General features: G+C 43.8%; 1 protein-coding gene across 1 annotated transcript in view; it reads left to right on the forward strand.

Moving 5' to 3' along the window:
* Nucleotides 1–4,611: 4,611 nt before the first annotated feature.
* Snrnp200 (small nuclear ribonucleoprotein U5 subunit 200) overlaps nucleotides 4,612–16,523 on the forward strand; it is a 31,021-nt gene continuing 19,109 nt past the window's right edge. Inside the window, exons 1-14 of the mRNA XM_021194577.2 lie at nucleotides 4,612–4,769; nucleotides 5,198–5,361; nucleotides 7,213–7,384; nucleotides 8,082–8,274; nucleotides 8,827–8,882; nucleotides 11,062–11,160; nucleotides 12,324–12,476; nucleotides 12,633–12,732; nucleotides 12,904–13,040; nucleotides 13,698–13,781; nucleotides 13,861–14,034; nucleotides 14,341–14,478; nucleotides 14,827–14,982; nucleotides 15,776–15,946. Of these exons, the coding sequence (XP_021050236.1) occupies nucleotides 4,725–4,769; nucleotides 5,198–5,361; nucleotides 7,213–7,384; nucleotides 8,082–8,274; nucleotides 8,827–8,882; nucleotides 11,062–11,160; nucleotides 12,324–12,476; nucleotides 12,633–12,732; nucleotides 12,904–13,040; nucleotides 13,698–13,781; nucleotides 13,861–14,034; nucleotides 14,341–14,478; nucleotides 14,827–14,982; nucleotides 15,776–15,946 (1,842 nt within the window). The 5' untranslated portion in view covers nucleotides 4,612–4,724. The remainder of the gene's footprint in view (nucleotides 4,770–5,197; nucleotides 5,362–7,212; nucleotides 7,385–8,081; nucleotides 8,275–8,826; nucleotides 8,883–11,061; nucleotides 11,161–12,323; nucleotides 12,477–12,632; nucleotides 12,733–12,903; nucleotides 13,041–13,697; nucleotides 13,782–13,860; nucleotides 14,035–14,340; nucleotides 14,479–14,826; nucleotides 14,983–15,775; nucleotides 15,947–16,523) is intronic.

Below are 16,523 nucleotides of genomic sequence, written 5' to 3' on the forward strand. Positions count from 1 at the left end.
GATCACGTACCAGGAGGAATGCAAGTCACCAGGACCTTCAGAACATGTGGTCCATGTCTACGCTGCATGGAGAAATACAGTAAGAGGGGAAGGATCAGGAGACAATTAGGAGAGAAATGCAACATGATGAATCTCAGAGCCAATGTTGACTGCCTGGCCAGAGGGGCAGGAATGACTGACTGCCTTGGTAAAGTTTGCTGGCTGCAGATGAGAGATAAGGCCAGTTTGGGGGATGATATTCCACTGCCTCCCCAGATGTCTGGCACTCTGAATAAAGCCTTATTTTTTATTTATTTAAATGCTATTCTATGTGTATGGGTGTTTTACCTGCACAAATGCCTGGTGCCCTCAGGGGCCAGAGGAAGGCACCAGATCCCATGGGACTGAAGTTTCAAATGGTTGTGAGCCACCAGCTGGGTACTGGGAATCAAACCCAGAGTCCTTTGAAGATCAGCAAATGCTCATATCCACTGAGCCATCTCTCCAGCCCCATAAAGGCCACTTTTAAAGATTCAGTCCCTGTCTTTGCTCAGTGGCACTTGTGAAGACAGGCAGTATAAACTCTGAGATCTCATTTTCAGGTGTTCTAAATGTAAGAACTCAACTATTTGGGAAATATCTTCTTGTAAAATAATTACTGAGTGTCATATAAAAACAAGAGTACAGATGTTTTTTGTATTCTACAGAAGTTTCTGCTAAAAGGAGAACTTATATACTTATATGAGGAGCCTTTAAAAATTCATAACTGGGGCCAGCAGGATGGCAAGGTGTTTACTGCCCAGCCTGATGACCTGAGTTCAATCCCTAGAACCCACAAAGCAAAAGGAGGAAACATACCTAACATACCTGCAAGTTTTCTTCTGACCTCTACACAGATACTGTGACATGTGGGTACATGCATATATATATATACATATACATGTTAGATAGATTGATAAATAAATTAATTAATTAAATGGAACTTTGTTTGTTTTTGGAGACAGGGTCTTTCTGTGTAGCCCTGGCTGTTCTGGAGCTCATTCTGTAGACCGCCTGGCCTCAAACTCAAAGCAATCCACCTGCCTCTGCCTCCCTAGTTCTGGGATTAAAAGTTTGCACCACCATTACCCTGTGAAAATGTAACTTTTTTTGTTTTGTTTGCTTTGTTTTGTTTGAGACAAGGTCTCTCTGTGTAGCCTTGGTTGTCCTGGAACTTGCTCTGTATGCCAGGCTAGCCTCAAATTCATGGAGATCCACCTGCCTCTGTCTCTCAAATGCTGGAATTAAAGGCCCGTCCCACCACCACCCAGCTGAATGTAACTTTTAAAGATAAAAAAAATTATACATAAAAGAATTCCAGCCTCGTTCTAGATTCCCTTCAGTGGCTTCCTAGGAGACAGGTACCTAATGAGGAAGGGTGAATACTGATGTCCTCATCAATTTACAAATGACACCACATCAAAGAGTTCCCTTCCGCGTAGATGGATAGGAGACCTGAGGGTACGTCTAACCACTTGTTGTGCAAAACTCCAAGAGCTAAATCTTAGATTTATATTTCCCAACTCAAGTTTTTGCCCACTTCTGAGGACACACTCAAATGGACTCCAGGAGAGCTGAGTAAATCTCATCTTCAATCACAGTGGTGATTGAACACCATACAAACAGAACTCAAAACACCCTCACAATATTTATACATCTCTCTTCCCATACCTCTTAAACCCTTTTAGATTTATATATTTTTAAAAATTGTGTAAGTCACCTGGAGTTTTCCTTGGTGTGTTTCCTAAATGATAAGAAATAATGCAGGGCTGGTAGGCTAGCTCGGTAGCTAAAGGTGCTCACTGCACCAGAGGCCACATAAAAGTGAAATGGGAGAACTGATTTCATAGAGTTGTCCTCTGATCACTACACATACATTGTGGCACTTGTACCCCACCAAAAGTCACACTGTCTTACACACATCATACATATACACACCCGTTAAATTTAAATAACAGTAATCTTAATTTTAGTGAAACTACATATGAAGAAGATATTATCTTTCACCATGCTTTTGTTGTAGTTACTTGCTTGTCTACATTTTTTCCCTTAAACTAACTCTCCAATCTTAAATAATGAAGAAAACAAAAAACAAAAAACAAAAAAGCCTAGGGCTGGAGAGATGGCCCTGCTGTTAGGAGCATTTGCTGCTCCCACAGAGCACCTAGGCTCGAATTGGACCCAGCATCCACACGGCAGTTGACAACTATAACTTTAGTTACAGGGGCTCTGGTGCCCTTTTGTGACCTCCATGTACACCAGGCACTGGTGTGGTGGTGTCATACATACGTGACAGGAAAAAAATGCCCACACAACAAGTAAATATTTTAAAAATATTTTTAAAGGGGATAAAGAGATGGCTCAGTGGTTTGAAAGACCCACAAAGTGAGGACTCCCCCACGTTCTGACTCAGGAGGTGACACCCCAAATCACTCACAAGAAATGGCCTTGATGCAAACCACAAGAGGACTTTTTATTCCAGGAGCACTCTGGGGCCCACAGTTGTACACCACACAGGGTAGAGGACCATGGACCCCAAGTAGCTGGGAAAGGGGTTATTTAAAGGAAAAAACCACAACCCAAGGGGTTAGTGATGGCATTATTGGAAAATGCTGAAAATACCAGTGAAAAATCACAAGGGGGTACTAAAAATCACAAGGAGAAACTCCCTGCTTCTCAAGATTGTTATCAAGATTTTAATCTAACTTTTGTGGTTGGCCAGTTCTTGGAACAGGGTCACTGAACTGGCTAACCTATATTCTTGGTGCTAGGGGGTCTGAATTTTTCCTGGTCTTTCAGTTAAGATCACTGACTGCTCTTCCAGAGGTTCTGAGTTCAATTCTCAGCAACCACATGGTGGCTCACAACCATCTGTAATGGGATCTGGTGTCCTCTTCTGGTGTGTCTGAAGAGAGCGATGGTGCAGTCACATGGAATAAATAAATAGAAAAAAAAACCCATTGTAATTTTTAAAATTATTCAAAACTGTCAACACTTTCATAAAATAATTCTCTTATTTTCAGTATAACATTCAGTTTTTAAATTGACAAGGGCTTATTTTATATCTTCCAATTGGAACTCCATTTGGGAAGGTAACTATATTTGAAATGCAAATTTTTAGACCTGTAAATGATAAAACTTCTTCCTACTAATATAGAAGAAAAAAGGTAACTGAGTCTAACTTAGGGTTACTGTGCTGCTTTTACTGTTAAATATGATAAGAAACAGCCAATCACACAGGCCATAGCTGCAGCCACAGTGTCTATGAGTTGGAGGCAGGAGGGTCAAGAGCACAAGAGAAGTCTCTGAATAGAAAGATTGAAGCCTGCCTGAACTCCAGGAGATCTTTTCTCAAAAAACCAGATGAGGGCTAGAGAGATGGCTTAATGGTTAGGAACACTGGCTGCTCTTTGAGAAGACCTGGGTTCCAACCCCACCATGTACATGGCAACTCACAACCTATCTGTAGCTCCAGTCTCAGGGGATCTAACACCCTCTTCTTGACTTCTTGGAGGTCTGCGCGTACCTGATACACAAATATACGACAAATATACGCGTAGCCCAAACACCTATATACATAGAATAAAATGTGAATGATAAACCAAACAATAAAAAAAAAATGCCAGCAAAATGGCTAGATGGATTAGGACACAGTCTTAAGTTTCACTCATGCTTAGTAAATATCAAGGGAAAGCAGAACTCACGCTTTTGCTTTCAGCGTTGTGTAGAGAATTATTAAAAGACTAAATACCACCTTTACCTAAAAGGTACCACTACTGCAGAATAAAACTGAATAGTATTTCCATACATATGGCTTATTTTTCATATATTTCTTTAGTAAAACATTCGTGCCACATTGAGGACGAAACTATGCATATGCAAGAATCCGCACACCTAAAATGCTGACATAGGCTGTGACAAAAGATTGGGCACAAATATTTCTTCCTCTACCATCAGTCAGCTGACACAGGGGTGAGTCTTGTGGAAACGGGTTAGGGGTGAGTTGAATAGGACAGGGAGTGTTTCCCCAATTTCTCAATACAGAAGAGAAATCCAGTCGGTTACTAGAAGTAGACACATGCTAACTTGCTTTGTTGTTGTTGTTGTTTTTTCAAGACAGGATATCTCTGTGTAGCCCTGGCTGTCCTGGGACTCACTCTGTAGACCAGGCTGGCCTCGAACTCAGAAATCCGCCTGCCTCTGCCTCCTAAATGCTGGGATTAAGGGCGTGTGCCATCATGCCCGTCTTGCTAACTTGCTTGAACCTTCAGCTTCCTTCTCTAGAAATGGAGCTCCTTAGTTTCCGTTTGCCTGCCTGTCTGCCTGCCTCACAGGACCGCTGGTATGAGAAACCTAAAGAATTACAGAAAGGGACCGTTAACATCATACGCTGAGGGGTTGGGCCTTGGCGCCTGTAGCACGCTTAGATGCCTGGAACCAGAGTTTGCACGCACGTGTGTCTCGTCGGCCAATGGAATCCTTGACCCGGATGAACTACCGTAATCCGCCAACTCCGCCCAGAAGCCGTGGTTAGTGACCCGAAAGGCTCCCGTTTAGCGGGCGTCCCGGAAGCGGAAGCAAGTCCGTTTCTTTTCTCCGTCCCTTACGTTCGTCCTGCGTTGTACCTGTTGGGCCAGGGCGGTTCGCCGGAGCGGTTCGCGGCGTGAGGAAGAGTGGAACCCTGAGTTCCCCGAGCATCGGCAGCCATGGCGGATGTGACTGCCCGCAGTTTGCAGTACGAGTACAAGGCGGTGCGTGTGGTCTCGGAGGACGTGCGGGCAGGGGAAGCCGTGGACAGCCAGGGACGCCGGGCGGGAGACCAGAGCTGGGGGAAGGATGGACTAAAACACGAAGGAAAAACCCCATGGAATTTTGGGCGCGTGAGAATTAGGAGTTGGGTTTTTCCCAGCCCCCTCCGCGCTAAACTCGCTCCTTCCTCTCTTTACCTCCAATGTGCCCAACATTTTACCTAAATGTGGGCTCTTGAGGATGCTGTTCGGAGCGCTGCTCGTTCACCTTTTCAGACAGTAACAGTGCTCGTGCATCGTGTAGTGCTACATTATTTCTTCTTAAGAGCATTATCCTTTTATTCCGGTGTTTTCCCATCCTCTGCTGTCACTGTAATAACAGGATTCAAAACTATACATTTCAAAGTTTTGATAAAGTATGATCTTTTCAGAACTCAAATCTTGTGCTCCAAGCTGACCGCTCCCTCATTGACCGGACCCGCCGGGATGAACCGACGGGAGAGGTTCTGTCCCTGGTTGGGAAGTTGGAGGGAACCCGAATGGGAGATAAGGCTCAGCGGACCAAACCACAGATGCAGGAAGAAAGACGGGCCAAGTAAGTACTAAGGGGGATGCTGGGTGCTATTTTTCCATCTAATGTAAAGCCCATCTTTAGCATCATTAGAGCAGTAGTTTTGCACAAGTTTGTATGGAAGATCAGTGGTGTGTGCACAGCATAGCAAAAACCTCTTCAAGGTTTAAAGCTTCTTTGGATTTAGGTGTAAGGAAGTGGAACAAAATCTATTGATACCTTTTACTGACACGTTTCTGATTCATAGATGTTAATTTTCTTCAGGCTATCTTTTTAAAAGATCTGTTTTATTTTTAATTATGTGCACATGTGTATGTTTGTGTCGGCTTGTGCACACGCATGCAGATGCCTATGTGGAGGCCAGAGGAGGGTTTGAGATCCCTGGAGCTTGAGTTACAGGAGGTTTTGAGCTACCCAGTGTGGGGCTGAGAACTGAACCTGGGGCCTCTTTGAAAGCAGTACTGGGGTGAACAACTCAACTCTTCTCTCCAGCCCCAGGGTTAATCTCCTCTCAGTAACTCACCTCCACCACATTGTTACAAGCTCTTTCCCAACCTCTCTCTCTTTCTGTTGCCCATCACTTCCTGATGATTTCTCTTGTTTCATGTTGGTGGATTCATTTCAAAAGTTAATTTATTTGCCTGCCTCCTTGCTTTTCTCTTCTCTTCTTGTCTTGTCTTTTCTTTCTTCAAAACAGGGTATCTTGCTCTGTAGACCAGGCTGGCCTTAAACTCAGAGATCCACCCGCCTTTGTTTCCTGAGCACTGGGATTGGGATTAAAGTCCTGCACCACCACCTCCTGGAAAATTGTGTTTTCTTTCCCCTCCCTCGATCCCTCCCTCTCTCTTTCCTTTTAAAAAAGATTTATTTTATGTATATGAGTACACTATAGCTCATCTTCAGACTAGCTGCCTTCAGACACGCAGAAGACACCTCAGAAAAGGGCATCAGGTCCCATTACAGATGGTTGTGAGCCACCATGTGGTTGCTAGGAATTCAGCTCAGGACCTTGAAAGAGCAGTTAGTGCTCTTAACTACTGAGCCATCTCTCCAGACCTCTCTTCTCTCTTACTATCAAGTCTAACAACCCCCAAGCCCTGTTTGGTTTGAGTGCTTATGTTTTAGAAGAGTGTAACTATTGTTCCTTTGTCCTTCAGTTTTTAGAGTCTGACGTCTTTTCTGGTTATTTACTGGGAGTCATTAAACATAGGTTCCACTGGAGCCTAGTTTCTCTCACTACTAAAAGGTGATGGATGCATCTAGGTTTAAAAAAAGGTTTAAATAATATTATAAAATCTCATATGGATATAAAAAGATGTACATTTTAAGATAATGGAGACTGTATCTCCTTGTAACAGCATATCAGAAGATGACAGATTTTCTTTTTATAAATATGTCCCATAAAGAAGTGTTTCTTCAATTGTGTGCCTTCAGAGATGTGCAAACTGCCTCCTGCTTTGGGGAATTGTTGTCAATTGTATGTTAGTGCTGTGCTCACTCAGTAACAGCAGGTTGACTCAAATGCTGGAGACACTGGGTTTCAGAAAGAGTTTGACTGTGTACTGATATAAGGCTGAGAACAGCAACGCCTGTTTTATTCTTAGGAAAAATTGATACAGTGTGCAATAAGTAAACTTTGCAAGTGAACATTAGCTAACTAAAAAGACTTTTGCTTATGTAATTTCACATTCTTATATACTAAATATTTATACTTATTTTTAAAAAAAGAAGTGCTTCTTCAAATAATTAAGGACTGGTAGGAGTTAATTATTTTGATTCATGTTCCTGCCTTCACGTATTAGATGTATAGAAAGGGTAAGCTTGGCTTGGGAATGGCCAGTTCTCCCATTCAGCATCATGTTGTATGTCCTTTAGGAGGAGAAAACGTGATGAGGACCGGCACGACATGAATAAGATGAAAGGCTACACGCTGCTGTCTGAGGGCATTGATGAGATGGTGGGCATCATCTACAAGCCCAAGACGAAGGAGACCCGGGAGACCTATGAGGTGCTGCTCAGCTTCATCCAGGCTGCGCTGGGAGATCAGGTGAGCCAGTCTTACCTCTGGATTTTCCCAGCAGGAGGGGGAGGGCAGTACTGTTCGAACAGAGAAGTAGAGAACGTGTTCCAGGTCAGAGGCAGGCTGCTGAGTGCCTCTTTCACCTAGAGAGGTGTGGCAAGCTGTTATGCAAGTTGTCTTCTGCTTCTGAAGACCACCTACCTATGCCCCCCACACCCAAGTGCTGTCTCCCAGAGCTTAAGTTTTAAGCACAAGAGGCAACACTGTGTTAAGTCCTCAGCAGTTTCCTCTAGGCTTGAAGGTTGCTTTTGTTTGTTCCTGTGAGGTGAGGTCTGCTACAGCTCAAGCAGACATCAAACTCACTATGTATTCAAGAATGACCTTGAACTTTGGTCTTGTTGCTGCTTCCCACCTACTAGGATTGCAGATCAGCCAGTTTTCTTTGTATGTATATTCACCATATATCCCCAGTGCCCTTAGTGAGAAGAAGAAGGTTTCTGATCTGGAATTTTAGTTGTGATTTTTTTTTTTTTTTTTTTTTGAGCCATCTTGTGGGTGCTGTGAACTGAACCCAAGAGCAACAACAGTGCAGTCCTAACGTGGGAGCCACATCTCCAGCTCATGTAGTTTTGCAGATGCATGCTTTTTTCCCTTTAGTGTCACAAAGCCGGGCAGTACCCTTCGACATATTATTGTTGTACATGTTGTTGGTATTTTTTCTCAGCCTCGAGATATTCTTTGTGGAGCAGCTGATGAAGTCCTGGCTGTACTGAAGAATGAAAAGCTTCGAGACAAGGAAAGGAGAAGGGAGATTGACCTGCTGCTGGGCCAGACAGATGATACCAGATACCACGTGCTGGTAAACTTGGGCAAGAAGATCACGGACTACGGTGGTGACAAGGAGATACAGAATATGGGTACCTGAGCTCTTTGTGTCCTGACCATGTTTTTTGGTTGTTGGCCTTTCTGATGAATACTCAGCATCATTGTTAAAATTTTAGAATAGCATTGTTTCCATAGCTTATGATGTGTTGCTTAAAGACAATGGCTGATCTGCAGGCCTTTTGGCACAGGCTCACCCCACCAAGTAGGCCTGGCCTGCATAGCAAGTTCCAGCTGCCGGGGTTCCTTAGCAAAGCCCATCTAAGAAGCATAAAGTGGAGAGAGATCTTGTGATGTTTGGTTGGGAGCCTTATCCTTTAATAGCTGAGCGATCTCTGCAGCCCTGGCAGCCATTTTTAAATTGAGACCTATTGTGTAGACAGAGTGAGCAGGGAGGGCTTAGGAGCTGAGAGGCAGAGCAGGGTAGAATCCAGTTGGCAGGTTTGAGAGGCCTTGGTGGTTGTTTTCGTGTTGATTAAGTCTATGTGTTCTGGCCTGAGAGTAAGCAAGCCAGGCAGCTGAGGAAATGGGCTTGAGTGTCTCCGCACTAACCACTACCCTCTCTGTGTAATCCCGCATCCCCTCAGATGACAACATTGATGAGACTTATGGTGTGAACGTGCAGTTTGAGTCTGATGAGGAGGTGAGTGGCTTTAAATGGATCCCTTCTGTTTTGTTTTGTGATGTTACCAAGGTAGTGGGAGCTCTTCTCATAAACTGAAATTCCTAGCTAAATACATTTTACAGTGTTTTGTGGTAGACTTACAAATTTTGTGTCATTCTGCTTAAGAAGTTACTATGGTTCACGTTAGGTTCTTTTAGAAGCTAATCTAAACTAGTAGGTGTACACTGACAGTTTATAATAAACCAGATAGACCAGTAAAAGTAGGAAGGGGGGCTGAGAAATGCCCTCCTGTGGGCACAGCGCAGTTACTGCAGTCATGGACTCAGGCAGCTGCACTTACTTATGTCAACATCCAGTCAGGGGTTGGGAGGAGTCCCTTCTCCCTGCTGCCTAACTATTGGTTATTGATAGATTATGGAAAGGAGGTCATTATCTTCAGTCCTGTAACCACTTCTGAGCCTTCTGGTCTCCGATGGTTAAATTCAGTGGGTCACAAATAACACAGGGAGGCATGAGTGTGAGAAATAGATGTGTAGGGAAGAGGAGGCTCCAAGGGGGGGCAAGTGGCAGTAAGAGAGATCTGTATGCATTATGTGCATGCATGAAATTGTCAGAACCCATTTAATCAATAAAGGAAAAAAGATAAAGCACATCTTCAGTGATGTTGTGTCCTGCTATAGTGTTTTAACCATATTATAGTAATTTATGGTTTTAGTACTGTGTGCTAATTGTTAAAGAATGCATATTCACCTAAGAGTATGGATGTAATTGTACTTGGCTATTTAGCAGTTGTAGCAGTTCCTGGGGTTAAAACTTGCCACGTCTAGATTATAACTAAATAGGAATAGTGGAACAATTGAGAAAGGAAAGTTGAACCAGGAATGGTAACACAGTGCCTACCGTCCCAACAGTCAGGAGGTTGAGGCCAGGTGGGCTACATTGTGGAATTCTCTAAATGTCTCTAAGTCATTTTTTTAAAGATTTATTTATTTATTTTATGTATATGAGTACACTGTAGTTGTACAGATGGTTGTAAGCCTTCATGTGGTTGCTGGGAATTTAAGACCTCTGCTTTCTCCTGCTCAAAGATTTATTTATTATTATAAGTAAGTACACTGTAGCTGTCTTCAGACACACCAGAAGAAGGCATCAGATCTCATTATGGATGGTTGTGAGCCACTGTGTGGTTGCTGGCATTTGAACTCAGGACCTTCAAAGGAGCAGTCAGTGCTTTTAACAGTGGAGCCATCTCTCCAGCCTGTCATTTTTTAAAGTGGATACTTTAGAGTTTTCAGTGAGTGAGTTTGTGTTCTGAAAAAGAAAGTAGCAGCCCTGAAATGTCCTGGAAGAGAAGATGTTACTGGAGTCAGGGTGAGCACTGAACTGAGAGCCAAGGAATCTTGAGTTTAAGTCTGTATCTTAGGCAGGTCATTTTGCCTCAGTTTCTGTTTTAGTAAAACAAAATGCTACTTCCTACAGAATAGTTAATTGGTAGAGAGTTTTTCTTTTCCCTTTCTCCCTCCTTCTCTCCCTTCCTTCCTTTCTTCCTTTCTTTCTTTTTTCCAGATAGGATTTTCTTTTGTGTAGCCTTGGCAGTCCTGGACTAGCTCATTAGATCAGGGCTGGCCTCAGACTTACTGAGATCCACCTACCTCTGCCTCCTGAGTGCTGGAATTAAAGGCATGTGCCATCACTGCCCAGCTGTTAATTTTTAGTTTTAATTAGGAACAAGCTGACACAGATTTTCTTGCTCATAGAAATTTATTTAACAGATGCTAATTATTGAACATGATGTTTAAGTCCACAGTCCACACTTGAGATTTTACAAACTAAGCATGATGCCTACATTTCTGGCTCACAATTTACTTTCCTGTGTATGCATCTTCATAGCTCCTGTGTTACCAGTAGTCTTAGTTTGATATTATCTGTGTTTCAGAAGGAGCATGTGATCCCAGTGTTTGATATTTGCAGCTAAGGTGAGAAGCAGAAAAGAGGATAATACATCTAATAAGCCCATTCCAAATGGTCATTCCATTGATATTCCTGGAATATGGTTGATACACTATTGATTTTATCCCAAAGCTGTTGTTCTAAGTATGGAGCTTACTTAGAGTGATAGAAAGACAAGATCTGTATGCCACAGGACCAGTTCCACATCTGTATTGAGATTGTATTACAGCTAGCATTGTCTCCATAGGAAGGTGATGAGGATGTGTATGGGGAAGTCCGAGAAGAAGCTTCTGATGATGACATGGAAGGGGATGAAGCTGTTGTGCGCTGTACCCTCTCTGCTAATGTAAGTACAGTCTCTGTCTTAGTGTAGGCCAGCTTGCTTCTCTTACTAAGACACTCACTGAGCCATGGTTGGTTTTTCTGGGTGGGGGCTACTGGGGATTGAACTCAGCTTCAGGCTTGCTAGGCCAGTGATCCACCACTGAACTAGTCTCATCTTTCTCAACTTTTGGGGTTGTTTGGAGTTTTGTCATTGTCCAGGCAGGCTTCACACTTTTGATGTCTTCCTCATCCTTTCTCTTGAATGCTGGAATTATCGGCATGGACCACTGTGGCTGCCTTCCATATTTCCTTTTTGGGATTTGGGTTATTTTTAAAATTTGATATATAGATAACATTGTAATGACAAGAATATTTGAGTGCTTCGTTTATTTGTTTGTTTTTATTATTATTTTCTTCATTTACATTTCAAATGCTTGTTTTTTAAGGTAGGGTTTCCTTGCGTAGCCCTGGCTGTCCTGGAACTTGATCGGTAGACCAGGCTGGCCTTGAATTCAGAGACCCGCCTGCCTCTGCCTCCCAAGTGGTGAAATTAAGGCATGCACCACCATTGCCCTGCTGAGTATTTAATTTTTGTTTGTTTGTTGTTCTGGGGTTGAACTTACTGTCTTGTGCATGGTGAATGCTTTAGCACTGAGTTATGGCACCAGTATTTAAAGGGAAAAGACTTCACAAAGATGCCTGAGCTGGACTTAAACTTACCCTATAGCTCATGCAGGTCTTGGAGCTCTGTCAACTCTGCTTTCTAAGTAGTGGGGTAAATTTACGGACCTGTGCCAGTGGTGTTTTGTGTGTGCGTGCGTGTGTGTGTGTGTGTGTGTGTGTGTGTGTGTGTCTGACTTAAAACTTGCTGGGCAGCTCAGACTGGCCATGGATTGGAATCTCCTGGATCAGCCTTCTTAGTGCTGGGATTGCAGGTGTTCCACCAAGCTCAGTTTGAGTCTTATTAAACGGTCAGTATTTTGATTTTCTTAGGACATTAATAGGTTGTTTCTCTTCCCAACGACACATGTTAATGATATCTTAGTCTTGTGTGCTCCTGAATTCAGTGTAATAGAGCTTCTTCTTTCTGGAAAGGCCTCAGAAGGTAGCCTATGGGATGGCAGGTAACTTGGGTGGAGCATGATGAAGAGACCTAGTGAGCCACATGCCTGATTTCCTTCTTAGCTTGTAGCCTCAGGCGAACTGATGAGTTCTAAGAAGAAGGATTTGCACCCTCGGGATATCGATGCCTTCTGGCTGCAGCGACAACTCAGTCGTTTCTATGATGATGCCATTGTGTCACAGAAGAAGGCAGATGAGGTGTTGGAGATTTTGAAGGTATGGCCGAAATAGTACTTGTATTCCATGTGTCTCGTCAGAAAGGGTCAGTGTTTGGAAGGCAGCTATGCTTACTGCAGTACCAACAGTGCAGGGACAGTGTTTGAGGTAGCAGATGGCTGTATTCATACTGGTGTTCTTATTTTCTCTCTCCAGACAGCAAGTGATGACCGAGAATGTGAGAACCAACTGGTTTTGCTCCTTGGTTTTAACACTTTTGACTTCATTAAAGTGTTGCGGCAGCACAGGATGATGAGTGAGTAGACCATGCACTTTTCTTGCTGTGTGTGTGTGTGTGCACATGCAAGTGTCTGCTGGATTGTATTGCTTCTTTGGCTTCAGTATCTAATTACCTTCTACTTGCTCAGGAATAAAAGGTGGTTTTATTTCACTGTCTGCAACTTTCTCTCCCTATTGTGTTTGTCAGTTTTATACTGTACCTTGTTGGCCAGTGCTCAGAGTGAACCTGAAAAGGAGAGGATCATGGGAAAGATGGAAGCTGATCCAGAGCTCTCCAAGTTCCTCTATCAGCTCCATGAGACTGAGAAGGAAGACCTGATCAGAGTAAGGACTGGTTTGTCTGTCTGTCTTGGTCCTCGTTCAGTGTTCACTGCGTTCTCTGGAGTTTGTCAGGGTGCAAGTTAGAGTCAGCACAATTGCTGTGGTTGAGACACTGTCTTCATCGAGTGCCATGGGAACCTGTTTACTTCATCCTAGGAAAAGATCATGTTTGCTTAATGTAGAACACCATTCCTCCCTGCCTTTGGTGGTTAATTGTTGACAGTCTGCTTCTGACGTTCTTTTTTTTTTTTTAAGATTTTATTTATTTATTTATTATATGTGTTTACACTGTAGCTGTCTTCAGACACTCCAGAAGAGGGCATCAGATTTTTCTTATGGATGGTTGTGAGCCACCATGTGGTTGCTGGGATTTGAACTCAGGACCTTCGGAAGAGCAGTCGGTGCTCTTAACCGCTGAGCCATCTCACCAGCCCACGTTCTTCTTTAGAACACTGCATCGCCACTGTGTTTATTATCTCTGACTGATTTATTTATTTATTTTTATGGTCTCTGGCAGGTCTCAAAATAAAGTGATGTCTTTGGTTTGGGGATACATGATTTAGCACCCGTGAATGAAGCCCAACCCAGAAGGGACTGGAAGGGACAAGCACTCAGGAGAATGATGTAGATGACTGTGCTTTTTCTTTTCCCCTGCTGCAGGAAGAAAGGTCCCGGAGAGAGAGAGTCCGTCAGTCCCGAATGGACACAGATCTGGAAACAATGGATTTGGATCAGGGTGGAGAGGTGAGTGCTGGGCTGTTCCCGGGCTGAGGTGGGTGGGAAGCTCACCTGCTAAGCCTGTTTCTGCTTTGCCTGTTTCCAGGCTCTGGCTCCAAGGCAGGTTCTGGATTTGGAGGACCTTGTTTTTACCCAAGGAAGCCACTTCATGGCCAATAAGCGCTGCCAGCTTCCTGACGGGTCCTTCCGACGCCAGCGTAAAGGCTATGAAGAGGTGCATGTGCCTGCTTTGAAGCCCAAGCCCTTTGGCTCAGAAGAAGTGAGTGAATCACCTTTTCCATTCTCTGCATCTGTCTTCCAGTTTGGCTTTTAGCCATTAACTAAAATGTCACCTAATCTCAAAGACAATTTATTCTAGGAGTGGAAACTATTCCAGAGTTTTCCCATTCCAAGACCAGGAAGCAATAGTGATCTCTCTGGACAGGTTTAGAGTAGAGAATTATGAATGGCGATTGCCAGGGCATGAAATCATGGGAAATCAAAGTGAAATCATAGTAATCTTACAAGGATGGGCAGCCTGCTGAAGGATCCAGGAGCATAAAGTGTGGGATGTCTCTTCCTTTAGCAATTGCTCCCGGTGGAGAAGCTGCCAAAGTATGCCCAGGCAGGATTTGAGGGCTTCAAAACGCTCAACCGGATCCAGAGTAAACTCTACCGTGCTGCCCTGGAGACGGATGAGAACCTGCTGCTGTGTGCTCCTACTGTAAGTACTGACCTGCCTCCTTTTCTTCCTGAAATGTTTTGGTGGCAAGTTAAATACTAGTCTTTAACTAGGGCTTATTCTTTGCCATTGAATCAGGGTCTCTCTATGTAGACTTGGCTGTAGACATGACTTACATATAGACCAGGCTGCCCTTAAACTCACAGAGATCTGCCTGCCTGTGCCTCCTGAGTGCTTTGATTAAAGGCGTAGCATACCACCTCTGACTGTTCTCTGCTCTGTGATGGACAGCCCCCTGGGGCAGTGTTACTTGTGGCACTCCCAGGGTCAGTTCTGTTTTGGTGATAGCCCATAGCAGATGAACAGGCTTTGTCTCTGCCCCCTGTCTAGGGTGCGGGCAAGACCAATGTGGCTCTGATGTGTATGCTCCGAGAGATAGGGAAACACATCAACATGGACGGCACTATCAATGTGGATGACTTCAAGATCATCTACATAGCTCCCATGCGGTCCCTGGTCCAGGAGATGGTGGGCAGTTTTGGAAAGGTAAGTTGTATAACTTTTCCAGAAGATGCTAGCTGCTGCTCTCCATGTGGTAGGGAGGGACCTATGCATTAATGCTTCTTTGTTAGGGAAACTCTAGATATTTTTTTGCCATTTCCAAGGTAGAATTTGACCCAAGTAATTTCTGAATCAAAAATGTCTTGGCCTGTCTTACATGGACACCATCTTTGTTGTATTTATTTTCTTTCTTTCTTTCTTTCTTTCTTTCTTTCTTTCTTTCTTTCTTTCTTTCTTTCTTTCTTTCTTTCTTTCTTTCTTTTTAAGATTTATTTATTTATTTTATGTAAGTATACTGTAGCTGTCTTCAGACACTCCAGAAGAGAGCATCAGATCTTGTTACGGATGGTTGTGAGCCACCATGTAGTTGCTGGGATTTGAACTTTGGACCTTTGGAAGAGCAGTCTGTGCTCTTACTCACTGAGCCATCTCACCAGCCTTGTTGTATTTTCTTAATGGAGTCACTGCATCTTAACAGTATTTATGCGGAGTGAATATGGTTTATAGCTTGTGGGTGTTTACTCCAGTTCCACTTTCCTGCTTCATGAGGGGCTTCCATAGATCCTTTGCCTCATGTACCTGAGTGGAATTTAAGTAATATTTGTTTATCTTTCCTGATTCACCAGATCCTTAACTTCTCCTTGTCCACAGCACAGAAATGGCTGCCAGGCCCTCCAGGCACTGTCTACCATTCTTAGATGTTAGGCAAGCTCCCTACCACTGAGCTGCATCTCCAGCCCCATCACTCATTATTGCTGATGATACTTTCGTTCCCCAGCGCCTGGCCACATATGGCATCACTGTTGCTGAACTGACTGGGGATCACCAGCTATGCAAGGAGGAAATCAGTGCCACACAGATTATCGTCTGTACCCCTGAGAAGTGGGACATTATCACACGAAAGGGCGGGGAGCGCACCTACACCCAACTGGTGCGGCTCATTGTCTTGGTGAGTTGGAGAGTAGTGGGAAGGAGAGAACAACTGTGTCAGGGAGTGTTTGGCACTCTAGTTGGTGGCATGAACCTGGGAGAGTGGGGCCTAAACATGAGGCAGACTAAAATCTCATGCACTAGCCAGCTTTATTCAGAGCATCAGACAATTTATACTCTGGGGCTTAACAAGAATCACATGAGTAAGGTGTTCATTTACAAGGACATGGCCACACATGTTTTTCCATAGAGGCATATGAATAACTATAGTGATAAAAACTCACTTCTACACCCCACACCTGGTTGGAGCATGGAAACATGTTCCAGGATTGACGATCATAAGACTCTGGTCATTTTTTTCTTGGAGCTTTTTCACAAGCACCCAAAATTCTCACATGACTATTCTTGGACTGTGTTAGGACAAGGGAGGATTGGATTGGCTGTGTTTACCGGTTCTGTTCCTTTTTTTTTTCCCCTTTCCCTTCTCCCTCTTGCTTCCGCCCTGCTTGCTCTGGTCCCGCTTGCTCTGGCCCCCATAGGTTTTTTATTTGTTTCCTCATTATGGATGGCTGTGAGCCACCATGTGGTTGCTGGGA

The sequence above is a fragment of the Mus pahari genome, chromosome 3, assembly GCF_900095145.1.
Source record: "Mus pahari chromosome 3, PAHARI_EIJ_v1.1, whole genome shotgun sequence".
Classification (NCBI taxonomy): Eukaryota; Metazoa; Chordata; class Mammalia; order Rodentia; family Muridae; genus Mus; species Mus pahari.